We start from the raw sequence: 24,260 nt of genomic DNA on the forward strand, positions 1-24,260 counted from the left end.
CTGAATCGCTGGTAGAACACTTTGTCTCCACGTCCCTGTGTCTTTCTTCAGCTGTCCTCTCAGCGTTTTAAGGAGGAGGACGTTTCAGTTGTTGTTGTCGTTGTTGTGGTTGTGCGCGACGTAGAGCTGCCGCTTCCACTAGCGAGTTTTCTTTTTCCCGCGATTGCACGTTCATTCGGCCTGGTGAGGGAGGAGGAGGGGGGAGGGAGAAGGAGGGGGGCGGGGGGGGGGGACTAAACGAGGCTGCTCTCTCTCTCTGACAGCTGCCCACTTGTTTATATCTGATAAGCTCCGCCTGGCTCCATCTAGTGGCCGAATTTTGCGATAATACTCCTTTAAAGAGTATTTTGGGAAATACACCTGTGTGCTTTGTTGATGGGAGTTGAGGCCTGCAGGCAGTTAGCCAGAGAAATATATTTTTGGTTTAGTTCAAATAATGATAAGGAAAAGATGAAGCTCACTGATAGGTGTAGGCTACTTATTGCTAAACTAAGATGTATCTTGTCTGCAGTGTCACATTTAAGAAACCTATTGTGACATCTACTCATCACTATCACTCAGCTACTATCACTCAGCAATTAAGTGTATATCACGATATGTCAAATTATTCCTTTGAAATTCTTCATTTACTGCAAGCTGAGGTCGCCCCCAAGCCTACCTTAACAATGGTTTTAACAGGCCTCGAGAAAAGAGACCCAAAAGTCTTAAATGAGCCATAGCAAGGTGGCATGCAAGCGATATCTCCTGATTAAAAAATAAAATAAAGCCATAAGTTACAGAAACACTGATTACCACCTGTGTGTTGTAGCGTTGAATAATGTGACTTATAAAATCTAATTGGTGTATTGCTGTGTATATTTTAGGGGTAGCTTTAGTTTAGTCTCTTTAGCGTAGCCACTGTGGCCTGGTGTTTAGGACTGACTGTGTGCTCTTTTTACTTGATGTATGTCAAACATGTATGCAATGCAAATACAATAGAGATGTGCCTTTAGATTTTTTTTTTTTTTTAATACTGAATGCATTTGGTTGTGACATGGTTGTTGTGGAGATGACCGCCAGAGAAGAGCTTTCACTGGTTTTGAGGTTCTTGCAGTTTTGATACAGTTGGTTGACTTGTGATAATAAAGTACCTGTGACGGTAGAACCACCTCGAAAGTGTCCTCTTATTTTCATTCTTATTTATCTTTACAAGACACAGGATATTTTACCTTAAAACTTTGAAAAGCTACAAAATAGATAAGTCAAAGACCTTTGATATTACAATACATTTCTTATAATTCTTATAATAATAAACTATTTCAGCCAATTTGCAAAGCTAAGATTCAAGAACATTGTTAATTTCTGCTTCTATAATGTGACAATTTGCTTCTTTTCCCAGATATACATGGTGTTTAACGTGCCATATGAGACATGCTCTCTAACCCCTCACCCACCAGAGCACCCCATCTCTGACATTTCCGTCTCTGCCTTGACTTTTGTCTTGTTTGTGGCTTCACAACTTGAGGCGAACAGACCAAACACTGTGTTCTTCTCAGATGGTTACATAACATCTGTAGATTGTGGCTCAGCTGCGGTGTTGTTCCAAAAAACTTTGGGCTTTTGGTTGGACATGAATCCATACAACACTGCATGGCCAAGAGGGTTCACCAAAGTGAAGACTGGTTTCGTTGGCCATCCTTGGACAATCGGCTCCATTTGAGTACCTGGAAAACTTATGGCCAACTGGCGGTTAGCACAAATAGTAGGTGGTAGTTGTACAGTGTGCTCCTCTGTGGCATATCTTCTTGTGCTTGAACGTGGTTCTTCAGTGTTCTGAGATATTAAATGTGTAGTCTGCAGTAGGACCTGTAGTAGACTACCTGGGAAACTAGTTTATTGCACAGGTACTGTAGGTAGCCTATGTGGCAAATATAATGAAGCTGACGGATATGTTTGAAAAATACAATTCAACTGTTTTTCACACAAAGAGACTGTGCAAGTGGTCCTTACGTACTAAAGTTGATGGGAATGTAATACTGGTTGTGAAGGTATTTGGACGGCACAAATTAACAGTTTGGCATCTTGAAACAGGGGATAAGCAAATTATTACATTTATTCCAGACCTGGATGTCTGCATAAAATATAATGGAACTCTATCCAGTAGTTGTGGCTCTTAACTTCAAAATAAATAAATAATAATAATTGAAATCCATCCAACAGTGACTAGCACGGGCAACAGAGCAAAACAGGACAAAATTGCAGCAGACATATGTCATGGATAATATTTGCAACTGTTTTTATTTTCAAATTGACCAAGAGGGGGAGGGGGGGTATAATAGCAAACATTTTTGCTTTAAAATATTGATTATTATTACATTTGACTTTGGGGTAGATAAAGGAGCACAGTTCAAGAGCAAAAGAAGGGATATACATACATACATACAGTACAGGTAAGCATAGCACCGTTTTATACTGAATACTGGTGTTCTTAGCTTTGTGTATGTGTACAGTATTACACTAGAACTAGGACTCATTAGAACCAAATTGTGTAGTGGAAAGGTGATCTGTGTGGAGGGGGGAGGGGGGCTCGCCATCCTCTCAGTGGCATCCCATTTCAAATATCCTACACCTCAAACTCTTCTTTCCAACCAGATGTCCTTAGAACATTATTGTTGCAAAAAAAAAAAAAAAACAGAAAGAAAGACAGAAACAGAAAGTTTGTAATGGTGAAACATTCAGAGGTTCTTGTACAATACAAAGCCTGTAAATAAGATTGTATTTCAAATTTCTATATGTGGATTCTTGCAGTGGAAAAACATGATTCTCTCTCACACCCCTCATTTTCCTTCATCACAAACCCTGTCAAAGGTTCTCCATAATCAAGTTACAACATCCATTTGTCTCTTTAAAACACCTTTACATTCTTTGGGCTGGGTATCAGTGACATAAACTATAAACATTTCAACATTACCCCTTTGAGTGATGCTTTAAACACAAACTAGTCTATAGAGGATCTATACGCCATGTGATGGGTGGAAGACCTGGTTCGAATAGTAAGACCCTTGCTGTAAAGTCTCTTGAACTATTTATTTTTGTGACTCAAGACAAGAATTTGTCCCTGCTAAGTTGCACAAATAGCTATTCAATCAAAATTAATAAGCAGATTTCTGGGGGCTACTATTTGAGATGGGTCTGATGTGTAGATATTGTGATAAATGTTTCTTGAGCAGTCTTTCATTGTTAAACTACAACAGTGCCCATCAGCCTGACAGGTGACCAATGCTCTTTTCCAGTCACACATGTTTCCATATGAAAATATAATGGGTTACAGTGACTTAACATGCACACAAACTCTTTCTCTCACACAAACATCTATTCAAGTTGAGCTGTCCCACACTTGGGCTTGTAGAATACTAAGCCCAGCCGGAGAGGAAGTTTCTTGAATATTACAATTTCTTTATACTGCAACGCAAGAACTGATTGGCTATCGCCAGGGGAAACCAATACTGACCCCCGAGTGATACAAATAGGATCAAAAAGAGACACTATATTCTCTCTCTCTCTCTCTCACACTCACTCACACACACACACACACACACACACACATACACACACATACACACACACACACACACAACACAGTCTTGACCACACCGGGAGACAACAACACATTCTAAATGCTCCTTTGCCAACCATTACACTTCCTCCAATCCAAGGCTTTTCTGTTCGATATGGCTTACAACTGTAGTACAGGAGCTGAGCCCATTTCCATCTAAATCTGAAATGGACCAAGGCCCAGTCCTGCTTTTTAACTGCTGTTTAAGAACTGAGAGATAACTGAACTGAACTGCATGAGGGTTTCTGAGGCCTAGGAAGAGAAACGAGGATGAAACACTGATGACACAGAAGACCACGAGACAGCTTTGATGTTACACCGAAGTCAGTAGATTTGTGTGTGAGTGAGAGCTCAGAGGGGATTGCTGCTCTACTTTATTACAACAACAACCCCCTCCATCTACAGAACAAACTGTACATTTTACTCCTATCTTTGGAGAAGACAACCTCCATTTCTACCTTGATAAGGAAGTGAGCGAGGCTCTTAATCTGGGTCAGATTTGATTCAGTCTTTGTGACTTTTCTTCCTCTGGTCTTTGCGGCATCACTGTCTAATCCTTCCTGGTCTGGTTCCAGACTGAGGCAGAAGCAAAACTTTCCACATTCCTGAGAATACAAGTACCATCCAGCAACTTCAAACCCTTACTAAGTCAATTATTGTAAGACACAAGGGGCGACAAACACTCACAACCACAGACACTTTCATGCCCACTCATGCGCACACACAAAGATTGTATCCCCCCCCCACCCCCACCCCCACCCCAAAAAAAAACAAAACACACATTAGCTCACAGAATCACACCACGGATTACAAACAACTAGGTCTCGACAGTTATTTACTGTACACAACCACATCAAGTGCTAAAGTTTCCGGAGGTTGAGGATATACTGTTTGTTACGTATAGGGCTCTCTGACTGTTAAAAAATAATCCCTACTATATACACATGCATGAACTTTATTAGGGGTAATATTTTGTTGAAAAATATATACGCCTTTGAAGAGTTTGCTCAAAAGAAAAGAAAACAAAAAAGATAATGACTATGTTATTGGCACTTGGAATCACTAAACCCGTTGTACGTACAGTGATCATCCTGCAAATAATTCAGTTTAACTGTAATTCTAGTTTTTTTGCCAAACGAAATTCATGATTATAAAGTTAAAAAGAGCCATTATTGTCTCAGAGACACAGTGTTTAAAAACACAACTTCCACAAAAAACCCAAGCCCAACCTTTTTTTTCTTAAAATAAAAAAACAAACTGACAGAACTTTAAAACCTCAATGTGGAATTTTTTTTCTAAAAGAGAGAAGTGGGGGGAAGGGAGAAGGGGGTCTTAGAGAGCCCGTCACCGCTCCATCTTTGACCAGAAAACACTTGAACAAAGTAAAAATTTGTTTTTCAAAAGCGACTAATAAAAGCGTACAGTTATTCTTTCCATGCAATCATATAAAATACTACATTTCTGTTTTCTGTTAGGCTATACTGGATATTTACAAGTTTGTTTTTTATCATACAGTAAATCTGTACATGGTCAGTCCACTTTGACACACCTTCAAAAAGAGTCAGTCGTTACCGTGGCAATAAGGTGTTGTCTGGAATTTTGTGGGGTTTCCATGGAGACTGGAGGTCCCTCAAAAATCCGCCTCTGGTGAGGGAATAGGGGATTTTAATCCATCCTGTTGCCATGGTGACAATCCTCTGTGAGTTCCTTGTGGACTCTTTCCTATGATTCGTTTCTTCTTGGAGCTGGAGGAAGGGAGGGCAACGACTCTGGGGGGGGAAGGAAGTTTGTGGCAGCAGCACAACCAAAACAAATGTACGCCATAATTCCTTAAGAGTTTCAGTTCCCCCCCGGGTTTTCCAACGTAACGTGCCCCCCACTCCCCCACCAGACTTTACTGAGGTTGGCTGCTGACACTGTCAGTCCTGTGTGATGATGGGGCTTTCTGTTGTTTCTGGGGCTGTGGTTTCAGCTGCTGCTGGTGCCTCTGGTGGTGAGATTGTTGCTGCTGCTGTTGTTGCCTTTGTTGTTGCTGCTGCTGTTGTTGTTGTTGTTGCTGCTGCTGCTGCTGTTGTTGTTGCTGTTGTTGCTGTGTTGCCTGGGTGAATGTGCCCTGTTGTTGGAGTGGGAAAGCTGCCTGCAGAATCAGCTGAGTAGACTGGTTACTGTGAAGAAGACGAGTACCCTGATGGAAGAACAGTGCAAGAATATTAGAATATGAAAGCACTTGATTCAGAAAGATCCCTCCATCCTCTTTTCATACAAAAATCAAAACCCTGTTAAATACATATAGTCTGTAAGCAGAAGTTATTTTGTAAAACACCCTGCAGCATTTTTCACCAAAATAAAAATATATAAATAACATGAAAGCTTGTCTTGAAGATAGTTATTGAAATCACTGATGTTTGCTACCCTCTACTGATACCTGTAGAAATTGCTGTTGTTGTTGCTGCCCCTGCTGGCCACTCTGAGCCACCACAGCTGTCTGGCTTTGCCCATCTGGCTGCGCTTGAGGTGCTTGGGCAGGTTGAAGAGTCAAGGTCTGGGTCTGTCCTCCCTGCTGAAGTGACAAAGATGTTAACACAGAACAATCTATTCGACATAACATTAAACAGCATATAATCTTTTTACTACTCATTATGATACTTTCCACTGGATTCTCTAAGGCTCCAACATTTCAAGATATTTTTGGGTATATTTTTTAGGGCTTTTTTTTTCCCTTTAATTAATAGTATAGTCAAGAGAGAGACAGGAAATGGGAGGCAGAGAGAGGGGGAAAGACATGCAGCAAATGGCCACCTTAGTCAGGATTCAATACAGGGCCGGCTGCAGCGAGGACTGTAGCCTCTGCATATGGGACACCTGTTCTACCTACTAGATCATGACGCCCTAACTTTTCAAGATGTATTTGACAAATAATCTTCGGTCCTATTAGTCCCTTGAGTGATAACTGGGTTTCAAAAATTTGACATTATTGTAGCTAAGCAGATTCAAAAGAGCAAACATTTATCTTGACTCAGCCTTTCAGATTTCAATATTTACACCCTGTATTAATTTCTTTTCATCCCCAATTACCAATACAAGTGGTATTTTCTTCCCAAGAATCTACTTATCCAGTGAAGGCCTGAACAAAGAAGCCAATTTCCCAATGAGCGTTAAAATGTATGTTATTTGAGACCCTCACGCGGGGCCTCACACTTCAACCACAATCTGTCGACACTGAGCAGCTGGATGCTAATGTGCTTCACAGATGTTCAGAGTCTTGCTCATTCCTGATCTCCTGGCTTTGTCCTTACCTGTTGCCCGCCAAAGGGGTTGTATGCGGTAACCACCTGTCCCATGAACATGGAGGTGGGTACCATGACTGCGCCACATGCCATTGGAGCCGTCACTAGCTTGGTCACCAGCTGCTGCCCAGCAGGGAAACTGGAGAAGGTGAAATAGAGAAAAAGAGTGAAGATGAGAAAAACTAAAACAAAGGAAAATTACACAGGATCCATGAATCATGTTTAAGACAAGACAAGTATCAGGTTTGGTTTTTGTCTTCTTACCGGATCTGTCGGTCCTGTGTGAAGGTGGCCACGGTTGTGCCTTGTGGTGTGTTGCTTTGCGGTAGGCTGGTGCTGATCTGCAGTACGTTGGGCTGCCCTGGCTGGGAAATCATCATGGTGTTATAGAGTGGAGCAGATACAGAGCCCTGGTTCTGGGGCTGAGCCTGAGCAGGTTGCTGGGACTGACGTTGAGGCTGGAGAAGAGCAAAGTGAAGGTAGAGTGAGGGACATGAAATTTCAATTTGGTTTAAACTGTGAAGACTGGAATCCCATTTTTGGGAATTATCGCTATTAAATTACTGTTTTCCCAGTTTTTCTCCATTCCATATTGGTACACTGAACAGAGCTAAAGCCAATACATTAAAGAGATCATAAACTCATGAGAATGAAAAGTCAAGCACATTTAACACATATTTTATGTAGTAGCAAGAAATGAGGCCACTTAAAGACCCAATTAAAAAAACAGCAAGAATATTTTAAGGTGGAAAACTGCAAGGCTAATTGTATGCTGTATAATGGTAAATATGCTTTGCACAACTTTCCTGTCCCTGTGAACACGCCATGAATCACATGAGTCTCTCACACACACACACACACACATCATTCACTGTGTCCCTTCCTGTCATCTGAATGGGATTTAAACGTCACCACAGAACAGTACTTTGTTTCTGTAGTTTGAGAAACTCCCCTCGTCAATGTGACCTACAATGTCAAAGGTTCACAGTATGACTGTTCTCAGATGACCTCGAGTGTAGTGTATGTTTCCCTTTACAAGTTACAGATATGACCGTCTATCTGTGGTGTAGGTTTAGGTTTCAAGAAATCATGATCACACAACATGCAAAATGGAGTCAGGACATTTTGGTTGGGATTTTTTAATTTAGAAGAAGCAAAGGAGCATCTCCTTGTGTGTGTCCCACCTGTGTGAGGGTGTTGGTCTGCTGTTGTAGGCTCTGTTGAGAGGGGGGCGCTTGCTGCTGGATGGTGAGCTGCTGAGTTCCTGAATGGACGGGATTAATTGTTGTTTGCTGGACCTGATTGGTCAAAGTAGTTGTTTGCTGGACCGACCCCACCTGAGGGAGCTGGACATTCATCGCTCCACCCTGCTGCTGCAGCAACATCTGTCACAATCAAAACGCCACAAGTCAACTCACAGGGGTGTGAATGCACAATCCATGCAGTTATTTTTGTACATTAATTTTCCAAATCTCAGTATGTGTTTATTGTAATAAGAGAACAATTTACTGAGAGAAACCCCTTTACAGGCTACACATGCAGGCAGTGAATCTGTTATTCTAGTTTCCTTTGAAAAGAACAAAAATAATACATAATGCATGCTTCTAGTCCTGATCTAGGTCAGGGAAAGCCAGGTACAACACCACAGGAGACAGGAGAAGACAACTCATACACCGGCTGAACTTCAAAAGAAAAAGAAAAAAGTGGGGCTGCGTGCCACTTCTATTCAATTCAAGATTTTTCAAATTTGGAAAACATCATGGGAGAAGACATAAATTTTGCTACTGACCTTACGTTTCAAACAAAATGACATTTCAGAGGGTGAGTATGCAATAAGTTAAATGAACCTGTCTGGTGAACCAAAGCTGCTCAATGGTTTATTGTTTGGACATAATTTGTTTTCTTTTGCTGTAAACGTTAGGTTACATATACACATACTCTTATGTATATAAAATATAATAAATATAAAATATAGCCCATGAATTATTGTTTCAAGTAACAGCTTTTTTCTGCCCCACCCCTAAATAAGTAAAACTGATGAAGAAAGATCAGGGCGGGAAAAAATAGAAGGAAGGTAAGATTTCACATCACAACTGTCACATTTAAGACAGTAAATTGTAGATTAAATATAAAGCTACAATATACTCTGCAAATCAATGTGGTGCTAGCATGAGAAAGCAAAATCACTAGGCTCTTCCCACACCTCCCTTTCCCTACTCTGTTACACTCCACCCAGCACTTCACCCACACCCTTGCTGTGCTTGCTGTCTCAGCTTATGCAGGAATTGAGAGCTTGCTACGCTTTCAGTCAGCGACAGTAACAACTTCCAGCAGCTAATACTTAGCCAGGAGCTTCAGTAGCAAAACCAGTAGTAGTAGTGTTCATGTAGAGACTGACAGCTGTTAGCTTCACGTACTGGCTGTCGCCCTCTCTGATTGGTTAGTAGGGTGAGGCTTACTTAAAAACTTCAGTTTTGGAAGACTTTTAAACAAAAAAACATTAGATCTATGTAATAGCTTTTATAAATATACAATGAGCAAACTTGAATGAAATAACTGTGTGTCTGAACTTAACATTTGCTACTAGACACATGCCTACATCTTACCTGTATACCCTGTCCCTGGACCCTGCTCAGCTGCTCCTGAATGTGCCTGAGTTCATCCTGCTGCCTCTGGATGTTGGCCTGGATCAATCTGGTCCTCTGCTCCAGCTGCTCCTTTAGGTGCTGCATGGCATTCACCTGCGCGGAGAACTCCATCACCGGCTGTGGGTGAAGAAAACAAGACCTTACTCCAGCAGCACTGACTGGGTGTATGTGCACTTAGCAGTAAATGGTACCCCAATGTTCATCATGAAACAGCAACTGAGCATGGCTAACACTATACTAGGACTTTTTGACTTTCATTAATGGTTGGACTGATGAATATTTCCCCCATTAATGATTTATTATTATAAAATGCCAGGTAAAAGGGGAGAATATGACATCATCTAATTTCTTTTTTGTTTCCTCTCTAGTTAAAAGCCTAATGGTGTACAATTAATCATAACAGAATACAATGACAATGGGCTTTATGCACAGCTCCACTACTTCCTGAAATAAGACAGCTCGTTTATTTCCTGTCTTACATTATTGGACCAACTGATTAATCCAGGTGTGCCTGACCATTGTTGTGAGGTCAGACACACCTGGATTAACCAATTACTCAAGAGCACGTTTTTATGTAATGGCAGTACTACTGTACCATCCTCACCTGTACATTTGCCTGTAGTTGTGGCTGCTGCTGCTGCTGCTGCTGTTGTTGTTGTTGCTGCTGTTGTTGTTGCTGTTGTTGTTGCTGTTGTTGCTGTTGTTGTTGTTGTTGTTGTTGTTGTTGTTGCTGCTGCTGCTGTTGTTGCTGCTGCTGCTGCTGCTGCTGCTGCTGCTGTTGTTGTTGTTGTTGTTGCTGCTGTTGCTGTTGCTGTTGTGTGATCATGCCTGGCGTCATACTCTGGCCTGTGGTCTGAGAGCTCATAGACTGCAAACAGTAAACAGCATTGATTGTTGGTTTTCCTTCACTCCATTCCATTTTTAATTATTAATCCCATGTCTGTATGTTATACATGGTCACAAAAAATATATCCATTCCTGCACAGTGTTGTGAGTTTCTATATGAAAACTGTCTTTTCATCAAATTCTCACCTGGCTGCTGATAGATGAGCGACGTTGCGATGTTATTTCCATGGTGGAGGCTAGTGACTGCCGAGGAGGCGTAGCTGTGTCCATGTGTAGCTTGGAGGCTGTTGCTACAGAGAAAGAAACATTGATGGGCTTTATTCAGTCTTATAACACATTAACATATTTTCCTAATGTAGGACTTCATCATCCCATTTATCTACTTTTACATCAGAGTACACTGTAGTGAGTGTGTGCGCGGCGCGCATGTCCTTACAAGTGCAAGTGTTGTCAGAGACATGTGATGAGGACTTCCGGGAGCTCCGTGAGGAAGTTGAGTGCGTTCGGCTACGGTCAAATCGCTCCAAAGCCTCTTTGAGGCTGGATGTGTTCAGTTGCGACTCTGAGCCAGAGTCCTGACTCTAAAGACAGGAAAGCAGAGGAGAAATGCACAAAGTCAGACAGCATACAGATGGTAATGACAAGGCTAACTGGTAGACGAGTCAAAATCATTCAAGATACAAGTTCTTCAGAAAAGGCGTAGAGGAGGATTTTATTAAATGGTTTCAGATCTTGTACACGTTTCCCCTTTCAGCTGTAGCTGTAGGCCAGCAGGTTCTTATATCTAGGTATAAAAGTCTTGCCGTTTTAAAAGATTTATATAAATTAAATGTTGCCCCTCTCTTACAAACGATAAAACAGGACCTTGGTGGATGGTGTGGCCCGCCCCTGTCCCTTCAGGGTCGTATCCATTTGATTAAAATGAACATTCTCCCACGTCTCCTGTATTACTTTCAGATGGTGAGAGTTATGCTGTCAAAGAAAGTTTTTTCAAAATTAAATAGTGCTATTATATCATATATTAGGCGTAAAAAGAGACCCAGGTTGGGATACAGTTTTCTTTGTCCACCTGTTAAAAATGGTGGCTTGGCAGCACCTTCTTTTTCATTTTTTTTAATCTGTGGGCTGCACAGTTCAAGTTTCTTTTGGGAATGCGTCATAGGCGACCCTGATCCTGTCTGGCTCAGTTGCGAATCCACCTCTTTAGATAAGATCCCCTTCCAGAATTTATTGCATGTCTCTTCTGGCAGGGTTACAACGTTAGTAAAAGACAATGTGCTTTTAAAGAATATGTTAAACATTTGGCATAAAGTCAGGAAATTGGAAGGGTACAGTAATTGCTTCTCTTTGTTGACTCCTATTCATGAGAACCCTGACTTTCAACCTGGACTCCAGGGCGGCCTTGCTGACTGGAAGCACAAGGGCATCAAAGTTGTTGGGGACATGATTCAGGGAGGCTCAATCCCCACATTCCAACAAGTGAAAAGCAAATATGGGGTCACCAATAGGGATATCATAAAATTACTACAAGTTTGAAACTTTATTTTCTGGCTCTTCTGGCTATTTATCCTACAGAATCCCTATTGGTAAATAATATTCAACTTAAATCTTTCACCAAGAAGCTCTATAACATCCTCTGTAATCTCTCCCTCTGTAAAAGTAAAAGGCAGATGGGAATCTGGTTTGGGTACAGTAGAGTCTGGGGACTGGGATGCTCTGTGCAGCCAGCCCTCCAGGGTTCTGGTGTCTAACTCTGCATGGGAGAGGCAATTTAAGATTTTGCATAGGCTCTATATCACTCCTGAAGCTTGACACATAATAAATCCAAATCTGTCAGAGCTTTGTACTAAATGTCAATCTGCTGTTGGCTCATTTATTTGGAGCTGTCTTCATGTCCAGCAGTTTTGGATTATAATTGTTCAACAGTTTAATTTAATTTAAGACTTGCCTGTTGGAACTAGAGGATGAGTTGCCTGCTGATTTTCGCAACAGAGACCTTTTGTACATTTTACTGCACTGTGCTCTATCCTGGCCTCATGGATCACTGATAAAGCTCCCACTCTCAATCAGTGGAAACAAACTGTGACCAGTATCATTCCATTTGTAGGTTTCTCTACAGCATTGAAGGAGAAATCCTTTTGATTCTACCAGACGTGGGATCCATTTCTTGACTACCTAGGCGCCACTGCATCTCGCAGGATGAGGTCAGGGCTTATGGATCTGGCCTGGGAAAAGGACGTAGAGCTATAGTGTGATACAATATTAAACTTGAGTATGTATTATTCTGTCCTCCTTGGACTCCCTGAATACTTGTCTTTTTTACTACTATTATTATTATTTTTTTTTTTTACCATTATTTTTAATCATTTATTGCTGTTATTTTCTCTTCCTTTGTCAGGTTTAAGTGTCTGTATTTTGCGCACTCTTGCTAGTGCTATATTTTATGTTGTTCTTGTTGCATCTGCTTTGCAAGAAAAAAAAAGTCCCTCAACAACATACAACAAATACACTGCATATGTATTAATGTGAGATTAACAAACACTGCTTTTGTTCCGTCAGTTTGTGACCAAAGGGAAAGTCCCATTCATTGAAAGAAAACAAAAGTTAATAGACAACTCCCTGACAGAGAGTAATGGATAAAAAGATTGTGAAAAAATTGAGGCCTTTAACTTCCTGTTCAAGTAGAAAGTTTTTGGCCCTTATTTTGACATATCTAAAAATGTAATGTCTCATTAAGAAGCTGAATATATCATTTTACACATGTAAAATATATATATTCAACATATAACAACAATAAAAACATATAGATTTTAGCTCTTAGTCTTGCATACAAAATAAAGTGTACCATTTATATTACTTTTAACGATACAGTTTTGATTTCTAGTAGTAATTTCTCACCTTATCCACAGCGACCCCTGGACTGGACTCCTCGATACCCAGTTCTCTACGCTGCTCTGCCCTCACCTCTGCATAGCTGGATTTTGGACAAAAAGTGGTGGGTTTAGGGACAGACTGTTATGGAGAATGTGTGTGTGCATAAGACATGTGAAAACCATTTAGAACATTTTGCTTTTTATCATTTGAGATTCTGCCAATGGTCTGAAATGATGTGTTTATTAGTAAAAGCTACAGAGAACAAGGGACGAAGACGGAGCACCCAGCTTCAGTACCTGACTACTGTGTGTGTGCAGACAATAAACTCAGGCCTTGAGTTCCACTGGTGATAGGTGATGTAGTAATGCGTCTGCAGCCAGATCCACTGTTGACCTTTAGTCAGGAAACGGTAGTAGCAAGACTTCCCTTTACCGTACTGCATCACTTAACGTGAGAGAGGCAGACAAGAGCAAGGATGTTAGAAATAATAGGGGAATGGCTTTTACAAGGAATTCTTCAAAAAAAAAAAAAAATAATAAATATGAGCCCTCACAGTGTTCATGACACTTGGCTAGTGTCTCCAGGTCATCCACATGGTAATAGTCGTACCCCGATGTTCCCAGGACCTCAAAAGGCAGGTAGCCTATGATTGGTGGAGCTCTGAAAGAAGAAAAGTATAAAAGGATTATACTCTTAAAGGTGCACTTTGTACAACAAGTCTCCTGATCCCATATAAGTCAAGTGTTGTTCAGAATAACCACCCTGGCCAGATGTATCATAAGGTGCGTTTTCATTACCCCTTGAAATGCGCAAAACCTAAATATCACAATGAAAAACTGGTAATGGAAACACCTACATTTCGAAAAAACTATCAAATATCGCTAAAAAGTTTTTACACTCTCATGAGGTGGTTTTTGAGACGTATCGAATCGATACAAACGTGTATCGCAAAAGTGTAATGGAAACACTTTTTCGCTTTTCTACACGTCACCGGAGTTGTGTGTGTCCAGCTGTGTTGGTTTATGTAACTTGAGGGGACAAATGAACCACATGTTTTTTTGTCATGCATTGCTGACCTGGGCATTGTTTCTCAATAAATTAGAAAAACCTTTCCTATCATTCCCCTTTTCCGTGCATGGTTGAAGGAGATTGGCTCCTTTCCTTTTCCTTTCAATGGAAACACCCACAAATAGCAATTGCACTTTTTCAAGAAATATTTCAGAAATATCACTTTTATTTTGCGAAAATCTGTAATGGAAACGCAGCTATTGTTTGAATATGGGGATTCGAACTGTTTCTCCTGAATGCTCCTGAATGCTCTATTCAGGTGGAAAAGAGTACAAAATAGGTGTGTGAGGAACGAAAAAGTGAGTTTGAGAAGCTCAAACCATTGCCGTCGCCTCATCATCATCAATTTCAGGAAGTTGCAGAAGTGGCCAAACATAGCTTTTCTACCTATTCAACCATCTGACATGCATATAATGACTATAATGGCATGTGTGGGTTTGTGTGTTTACCTGTGGTCTAAAAACAGGAACTTCCATTCTAAACTGTGCCTGGAGGTGAATTCTTCATTAGGCTCCTCGACCGTACACATTTCCTGTGAAAATAACAAGGGACAATATACAAGATAAAATTGTTATTTCATTGCATGACTGTGATCTTGAGTGTGAGAGTGTGTGTGTGTGTGTGTGTGTGTGTACCTTAATAAATTGAGGTTTGGCCAGTCGAACTGTGGCTACAAAGCACACCTGGTCGTCAAATGCAGGTTGTAGCGACCGCTGTAACACGCCTGCCAGACCATTCCTTGTCACATTGGGAACTACACAACAAGAAACAGAGTCAATGAATATACGGTGTCAATGAATATACGGTGTGGTTGTCTGTGCAGGTAAGGCATACGATGACCACGCTCAAGATGAGTGTTTGATTGACCACATGAAAACTATGTGCACTGACCAAATGGTAATCTGTATTGAAATATAATGAACTTCTTAAAACAACAATTCTTGGACAAATGCCAGTTTTATGTTTGTACATTTGACTTCTCCATGAACATTCATGTGCAAGCCGGTGCATATTCTCATTTGTCCAGGTCATAGTATTTCAAAGGAGGTTAAATCGGATGGATTGGATGAGAGGTGAAACGTCTTCCTAGACAAATAACTAAGTCCAGTTGCTTTCGATTTAACCTCCTTTGAAAAAAATTCATGTGCAAAGATATAAATAATTTGACTTTTACACGACTGTCACCCGACTTAAAAGTCCATGACTTCTGAAGTGTCTTGCACACAAGGTGGTATTTATGACTAAAATCAATTAAACTTAGCTCTTCACCTGACTCACCGTTGTTGAGGGACTTGAAGTTCCCGATGAACTTCACATACTCATAAACAGGGGGTTCTTTGGGGTCAATTGCCCCTCGTAGCATATGGCAACAGAACTCCATGTGATTCTTACCTGGAGAAAAGAGAAGACAAGAGACAATCATGTCCTAACATGCACAAATGAAGGCAGTATTTCTGGTCTATTGTGCTGATGAATGCTGCTACTTAGAAAATAAAACTGTGTTGGCTCTTCCAATCTAAGAAGATGGCTCTGGGCTATGATTCGCTACAGAACAATGAAAAACACTATTTTGAAGCCTTTTTCATTTCAATTTTGACAGAGTTATATGCAAGGTTTTAATTAAAAAAACAACAACTGAAAACCCACACTGATTCTGGTATAAACAATGGGGGTGTTCAGTTTGTTTTGTTTCTCTCCATTTTGCTTTGAATATTATAATTCAAAAATCACAATCATGTGAAAAAAAAATGATAATAGCTTCAAGCTGTACACACTGGACTACGATTCCCATTTTTTATGTTATCCATGTTTTTTTTTTTGTTTGATTGCATTCAATCAATACAATCATTAAATAATGTCAGAAAAGCAGACACTATGATGAAAAATGGTTTTACTGACTCTTCAGGTAATCGGTGTTAAGGCTCTCGGGGTCGCTGGGGTGTGTGGACAGAGCCTTGTACACCTCGGAGTGTTCCCCAATTGGAAGGAAGTTTAGCAGGTTCTGGTCCACCAAGTCCGCCTGGGGAACACAAACATACGTACATGAGAAAACACACATTAACAACAATAAATAAAATGGCTTTTATATTTGTTCTACAGCAAAGCTGATAACTAATACAGACCAGACTAAAGAAAAAAACTGTGTTACCCACCGGTAGGTGTTCTAGTAGTGAGGTGATACTCTCAGAGACATAGAGGATGTTGCCATCAGTCATTATTGCTATAAAGAATCCATCCAGAGCCTGATAATGTACAACAAGAAGAACAGGTTCATATTTGATCGACAGCAGTAGAATGAGAAAGAGTTTGTTTGAATCAAAACTGATTTTAAATTTTATTTCAATGTTTCGTAACAGCTAGTGTTACAGTAGAAAAGGAGAGGTTTCTGACCTCCAGCATGAGCTGGGTGAACTCTTCATTGCTGAGAAATGGAGGCTTCCAGTCCTGCCTGATCTCACTCGATTCCGACTGGGCTGCGATCTCTGAGGAAGGAGAAATGAAGAAAAGGAAAAAGTCATCAGAGGACAGGACATCCAAGGCTCCTCACAAAAACAAACTAGGCAATAACACAGACCAGCATAGTAAACAATGAATTGATAGTTCAAAGCTCAGAGTAAAAGCAAGGCAGTTAAACAGAGAAGTAGATAACACAGTGCGCAAGAGCAGTGGGAGCTGATAATAATGCTGACGATAAGTTAATTATCACGCGCAGCAAAAAGAGGAAGGATTACAAGCAGCAGCAACTTGTGCGCGGTAATTACATATTTCACCTCATGGTATTCATGTCTCAAGTCAAGGGCAGGATTCACACATGCAATGGTTATTCATATCAATACTTCAGTGTCCATCCTGTGAGCTGCTCAACATAAACACAGGACGCAAGGTGAGGATAGTAGAAAACTCTGACCTTTGTGTTTACACAGGAAGTCAATGCTTTTCTGCAGGATGGTGGACTTGTCCATCTTCCTGGTGTTGCCCGGCAACATCGTGCCAAGTTCCTTGATGAGGACATTGAACTGGTCTCTCCGTTTCTTCTCAGACTTGTTACGGGACACGCTAGGATCCAAAACAGTGATAAATTAGATTGTAAATGTGATGCAATCATAGGTTTTTAGGCAAAGAGATTTTTTGCCCCAGTTTTTGACTGCATCTGTAATAGCAAGCAACGAGGATAATAATGAGCAGATGTTAACCAGATGTAGGGCATACATATAGTGTATACGTACATATGTACACACAGTCTTTTGACATAGTACATTCTTCACAGGGTGTGGGTCATGACGAAAGCCCTTAATTAACATGTGATGTTTTATGAATGGGTCTGGTTTACTGATGTTAAAGACACACTGTGCCAACATCTATATCTTACCGTTTTGCTTTGTCCTTTTCATCTTCTTCCATCAACCCATCAAAGATGCTACAATCATCCCTATAGGAGGAGAAAAGGTTTTTACAGACTTTGCATAATTATTACCAATTTCTTTTGTAGTTTTCCTGTGTGCGCACAATTGTTTGCAGCTTGAAAGCAGATATGCATTGTTAATAATAGTTAAAGATAGAAGTTGGCTAATGAGAGGATTCCTGCAAGACAGGTTTATTTTTGGGTTGGTCACACACAAAAAAATAGAGTGAGACAGAAAGAGAGAGAAGGAATGTGTTTTGCCTGCCAAGGAGGTTGAGTGTGCAACAATGCATGTTCTTGCTTACATTTCAAATAATGTAGGTCAATACAAACACTTGCACTGATGGACATTATTTGGAACTGTGATTTAATACCTTTAAAATCACTACTATTTTACTGTGCAACACTGCAAGAAAATAATGTTGAAAAAACATTTCATTTATGTTAGCATGTCATTTCTTTTATTTAACAATGACAATAATTATATTTGCAACAGGTAATTAAAGTACCGTTATGTCTTGGGTATCTGAAAATGTACATGTACAGTGTGTATATGCATGTCTTCTATGGTAAACCAACCTAAAATTCTCAGTTGCCACTTTAGTAGATGCGCCTGCATAATCTTACACAACCCAATAAATCAAACGAGAGCTTCAGATTAGCTGTAAACATACTGAGTGTGTCAACCCGACTCTCGCGCGAGACTTTGTATTACAGCTCTGTTTTCAAACATGTCGGCTTTCTTAAAGTAAACAAACCCCTCAGTGTATGTTTGAATAGCCATCTGACAAATTTGCGGTTTTGTGGGATGTAAAGGTCCCATTATACTCTGCTGTCTGCTCTGGAAACTAAAGCCCCAGGTTGAATTTGCCTGTAATTGTCCTTTAAGTCAAGAACAAAACCTCCTCTACTCGACAAAAACTTGGTAAAGGTACTCAAATTTGTTGAGGTAGACTTTATGGCTTGAGTAGGTGTACCTATTAAAGAGGCCACTGAGTGTATTGTTTGTGTGTAGTACATACCCTATGCTTGATGTCATGGTGGCTGCTGATCAGGGCTGTGGCTGGAGTGAATTGCTCTTTAGGCGTGAGGTAGGCATTTGGAAGACCACCTAGAGGGATAGTAAAAGAAAACAAACAAACAACAGGGTCACCTCAACTTTAAATGCAAGGTATAGGCTGATACAATTCAACTTCCTGCATCAGCTATATATTACCCCACATAAATTACACAAATACAACTCCACTATATCATATCTTTGTTTTGTATATAGCACAGAGGAAGGAACATGTCTTTCTACCTGGCAGTGTCCTTAACTGCAGGGGTTTGTATGTGAAACATAGTTTATTGGGGAACTTTACTAATTCTAATCCTGAGACAAATTATGCTAAGAAACTAACAGAAATACTTTTGACAATTGCTAAGAAATGTATTGCAATGTGGCTTTGTGAAATCAATAGCTTTGTGCTTCTAGAGAAAATAACTTATTGGATACAGAAGTGCCGCTAAGACTTTTTTACAGAATAGGGCAACCATTTTTAATTTTTATGGAAAATCTACCAGCACACCAGGTTGACTAATTTCCCTATATTCGAGTTTGGCTTGACATGATCTATGAGTAATGATGCCCTCTGTCTTTCTCTGTATCTTCAATTATTGCTTAATGTATTTTATTTATTCATTTATTACTATTATTATTGTTTTTATTTATTTTTCCACTTTCTATTGTCCTGTCATTGTGAGTTCATTTCATTTTTACTTTGCCACCTTGTGGATATTGAGTTTTTCCTTGATTTGATTTTGTCTCATCAGTTTGTAAATGTATCTTTGTTCTTAAAAAAATCAAAAAAGAAAATGTATTAAAAAAAAGAAAAGAAAACAACCAACCAAGTAATTGTACTGTATTAAGCAACAGTCGTGATCTACTTTCCAATTCAGTGGACTAAAAACACAAGTGAATGGTTAGGCACACAAATTCATGACAACTGGAAATCAAATTATGAGAAAGTTTCCCGCCCTAAGTTAGCTGCTGTCCTTTTACACACACTCTTCCTGACAAACAGGTTAACTGAGGTCTTTTATGACAACAGGCCAAGCCTGCAGAGTGAACTATAATTGATTCCAACTCCTTGTTGATGCATAAAATAACAATAAGTACATAAATAGATACATTTAGTAATAATCATTATCTAATAATCATTAACACCATTCACAATAGATTCTGACATTGGGCTACCTTATCAATACACAAATAACAGATAAATCTAGAGCAAAATTAATCATACCACAGATGTCAGATGACCATATTTGTACAAGAATATAAACATCTGTTGCAATATGTTGAGAAGCATAGATCTAAATATATTGTAATTAGATTTTATTGGTTAAAAGTAATCAACTGCATGATCATAGTTTACACTCCTTTATAAACTTAGTTTATCATGACACTGTGCCTTACTGTGTGATGTGTAGTGTATAAGTGCGTGCGTATTCATTTCTCAGATTTCTCACCCCACTGCAGCTCATGCACGGTCAGTTAACGTCTTTTCTCAGGGGTCGTAGAAAGGGTTTGGGGTCAAAGTTGCCGTTGAGGTCATTGGGGTCACGAGAGGGCACCAGACCACAGGAAAGACATGGTGGTCAACCAAACCTGCGGGAGAAATCACAGCAGAAAAGTGGGGTCATGCAGGGTCACGTGGGGTCATTGGGTTGATAGGGGGCAGTTTTTAAGAAATTTGCCATCTTTATTGCCACAGGAAGAGTGAAAAAAATTCAGCAATTGCAACTGCAGCTAGAAATATCCTATTCAGAAATAATAACTTTGTTGTAACTAAAATGAATGAGAAAAATTAAAAAAAGAAAAGAAAAGGATCTTTGACATTTGAGATGCCTTTCATATGCAAAATATTATAGCTCACTTAGATCTATAATTTTACAATGTGTCAATTTACACAATTTAAATTGAGCCTTAGTGTAACAATGTGCAGCAGCTTTTCTTGTTACAAGCACAATTGTTTTTTATACAAGTTGCTGATAAACAAAAAAAACAATTAACAATGAATAAAAAGGATTACTATTAATGATACTAATACTAGTAGTATTTAAGAGTACTAATACTAAGTACTCGTAAGAGCAGTTCATTTGGAGCATGGGGACACATTTAATGAAAGAGAGGTAATTATAGAAAATCTTTGAATTTACCTTCTCTAATGTCCCCTTGCAGGCAAAGCAGCAGTAGCACTGTAGATCTTCTCCTTTCAGGCACTGACAAACCAAGTCACGTGTAAGCCACACCTCACCTGCAACACAAAAACCCCAGGCTCAGTGACAAACATACCACTCACCCTTCTCAGTGTTTACCATGCATGCAAATTCAAGAGGCCAACCAGGAATGTAAATGTGTTAGTTGCTGCAAGTTAAAAACAGGAAATGGGGGCTGCAAACATCTTATTTCATTCGGTTAATAAAATGTCAGAAAATGCCCACAATTTTCTAAAACATTGTGGTGCTATCTTCTAATTCTTGATTTTTGCTTGAAAACAGCCGCACTGCTATAAGATTAAGGATGCAATTAATCAGTGCATTTTTCAGTTAACCTATCAGTTGTTTGATATATACATCAAAATTGTTGAAGGTCAAGATGGGGTCAGGATGCTGTCTGAGCCACAGTCCACGCATCCAGAGAAATGGTTAATTCACAATGATATAAAACACAAAAAGAAGAAAATCTTCACAATCAGAAAATTGGAAGCAGTGCATGTTTGGTTTGTTTGATTGAATGTAATTACTGGAATAATTCATCAATTACCAAAATACAGTAGCTGCTACTTAAAATTTCTGTTCACTGAATAAATTGTTTCATTCATTCATTATTTTCCTCATTTATTATTCACCTGATTATCTTCAAAGTGTTGTGGGAGCTATGACCAACATAATAACCATAATAGCGTTACTACCGAGAAACTGTAATTGATGACAATTATTTTCTTTTTTTCCATTTCTAAGGAGTGGATATAATGCTTTTTTTGGTCTAACCTTGCAGCCAAAACACAAAGATCTGAGGTTTACTATCACATATGGCCTCTAGCCTAATTGTTATGCTAAATGAAGTTTCAACCACTAAAGGTTTGATATTATTGGAATACAAAAAAAGATTAAAAAGACTATTTGAATATCAGTGCAGCTGTGATTAAATCACCAAATTGATTAATCAAACCAGCTTATAACAACACATTCAGTAAATCTGTGTTGTCTTGGTGAATTACAGCCCAAACTTGTCAACCAGTCCCAGACCCCAGTGGGTAAACAACAGACCACCATTTAAATCACACTGTGTCCCAATGAACCCCATTTAAGAGGATTTTGCAGAAGATATTACTACTGTAGGCAGGAAGGTCACGGTGGGTAAAGCAAAACCGTTGGATAACATAATCATCCGGCTAGATTGTCAGTGTACCGACTCCAGTGTGAGATAATAGTGAGATTGTGATGTTTAGTTGAGCCATTTTGAGGACCCCGGGCCTCTGGTTTAGGGGGGGGGGGGGGGGGGGGGGACTGGCCTGACTACAGTCATGTATTCCTGATGGCCAATAAGTGAAGCCTCATTAGACTGAGCGTCTTCATTGGGCGATACTGCTAGCCACAGTCCAGTACTGTCAGTGAATAAACACTGATATTAGCTCTATTATGACCCGGCGGAGACCGTCTGAAGCCCCCGGCCCACACAAGCACAAGCTTTCACACACTCACAGTAACGTTTTAACGCACCTTTTAGTGCCACAGGTGTTCGTTATACAACCGAAAAGAGAGCAACCCATATAGCCAGCTAGCAGCCTGGCTAACTAAGCTTGCTACCGAAAACTGCCCATTTAACTCCAGAGATTTAATGCTCTTACTGCCGCCGTTTTCTCACGGGACCCTCGCCGACGCTGAATGGCACAGTTGTGACAGGGGGTTCACGTTTGTTAAATAACTAGAGAGGGGAATATCAGCTCTTAAATACAGGCGAGCTGGCGCCCAGCCTCAAGCTGCCTGTCACGCAACAACTGACATTGAAGACAAAATAAAATCTGTGAAATATTTACCGTCGGTCCTTTACAACGCCGCGAGAAAACACCGAGCCTGAACGATCCTCGTAAAAACCCGTCAAAAACATAAATGTCGGCGGCGGAAAGGCGACTAAAGCCAGCGATGGTGGAAACATTTTCGCGGCAGATGTATGTACACACACACATACACACTCACACACACACACTCACTCACACACACACTAACAGGGTTACGCGCACGCGCTCCGCTCGCCCACTCGTACACATAGACACTGGCTGCTCTGAATGTGGGTCACTGGGCCTTGCTCTCCCTCAAGCGTGCGGAAACAGTCCCGAAGCCTCCGCTGCAGTCCGACCGCTTCCGCACGCTAAACAACACACACACACACACACACACATACATACATAGATACATACACACATACACCGTTTACCGAGCACGGCGGTCGCGCTACGACACAATCTACCTCGGATATGTGCATTAAAAATCCTTACCTTGGCGATAGATCGACGGCAGCCTGCGTGTTTTTGCTTACTTGAACGTTGCATCGAGGAGGAGGCGGTGGGGGCCAGGAGCACTCCGGGTTGGGGAGAAAAACAGGAGGCCTACTTCATATTACGACGTACAGTCATGCGCAATAGAGACAGTAGGGCGCACTATTTTGCAAGTACAGTAGCAGCGAAAAACGGAGAGGATCTTCAAAGGGGGAAATGACTCTGCGTGTTTTTGTGGCTTTTCCTGCCAGTCTTGTCCACAATCGGTGTAACCTACTTTTTTTTTTTTTTTGATATGATGGAGAATATATAAAGCGTAGCGATTCCGCCTCTAGACATGCAAATTCATGCATTTAAAGCGAGAAGGGTCATAGTAGCCACGGACAAGCAGTTAATTCCTATTTCATTGAAGCATTTGCATTTGCATAATAAGTAGATGTTAATAAATGATAAATGCGGCTCTGTTTTATTTTATTTTTTTTTATTTTTTATTTTTCCATATACATTCTTGACATTATTTCCAGGAAAACGGGTTAGGTGAGGTTGTAGTGAATGGACCGTGAATGTGACATTGGATGGTAGCCAGGAGGGTGCAGAGCAGGGTAGGGATGGCCCTGTCTGATGGCAGAGGGGTTTCCCCTTTTATCGACATCCAATCACAGGCTCCACAAGCCGTGACGTTACACCTGTACTTTGTCGAGGTTCCCATAGATTTATGATATTGGTACACTTTGACGTTATAAATCTTTTTTGTTATTAGGTGTTAATTTCGTTTGTCATAGACACCCATGTTATTTCTAATGACATAACTCAGAAAATTGTTAATATAAGTAAAGGAAGTCATAAAATTGCTTAACACAAAGCTAACAACATCGTTTTTCAACATAAATAGGAAAAAAAAACATTGACTGGGAAATATATGTGCACATCTGACAAAGCTATAAGACCTGCAGCATTGTCAGGAGGAATATAGCAGGCAAGGTGACATACTGTAAG

The 24,260-nt window shown here is 40.2% G+C and overlaps 1 protein-coding gene across 5 annotated transcripts; it reads right to left on the reverse strand.

Moving 5' to 3' along the window:
• Nucleotides 1-4,837: 4,837 nt before the first annotated feature.
• Nucleotides 4,838-23,392, reverse strand: clockb (clock circadian regulator b). Of its 5 annotated transcripts, none has more exons than XM_083978843.1 (24): nt 23,265-23,392; nt 20,923-21,020; nt 20,233-20,371; nt 18,744-18,832; nt 17,689-17,748; nt 17,227-17,375; nt 16,710-16,801; nt 16,472-16,561; nt 16,218-16,338; nt 15,597-15,710; nt 14,954-15,072; nt 14,768-14,850; nt 13,804-13,910; nt 13,547-13,694; nt 13,275-13,350; nt 10,813-10,957; nt 10,563-10,666; nt 10,135-10,398; nt 9,489-9,647; nt 8,067-8,267; nt 7,147-7,340; nt 6,892-7,021; nt 6,021-6,152; nt 4,838-5,780 (listed from the first exon to the last, which is right to left on the reverse strand). In XM_083978843.1, the coding sequence occupies exons 4-24, from the start codon at nt 18,758-18,760 to the stop codon at nt 5,490-5,492; spliced, it is 2,796 nt and encodes a 931-aa protein (XP_083834969.1). In that variant the 5' UTR covers nt 18,761-18,832; nt 20,233-20,371; nt 20,923-21,020; nt 23,265-23,392; the 3' UTR covers nt 4,838-5,489. The 5 variants fall into 5 exon arrangements, with proteins under 5 accessions (XP_083834969.1, XP_083834968.1, XP_083834967.1 ...); XM_083978842.1 differs by having other exon boundaries at nt 6,021-6,155; XM_083978841.1 differs by having other exon boundaries at nt 15,588-15,710.
• Nucleotides 23,393-24,260: the final 868 nt, after the last annotated feature.

Source organism: Trachurus trachurus (genome assembly GCF_905171665.1).
Source record: "Trachurus trachurus genome assembly, chromosome: 1".
NCBI lineage: Eukaryota > Metazoa > Chordata > Actinopteri > Carangiformes > Carangidae > Trachurus > Trachurus trachurus.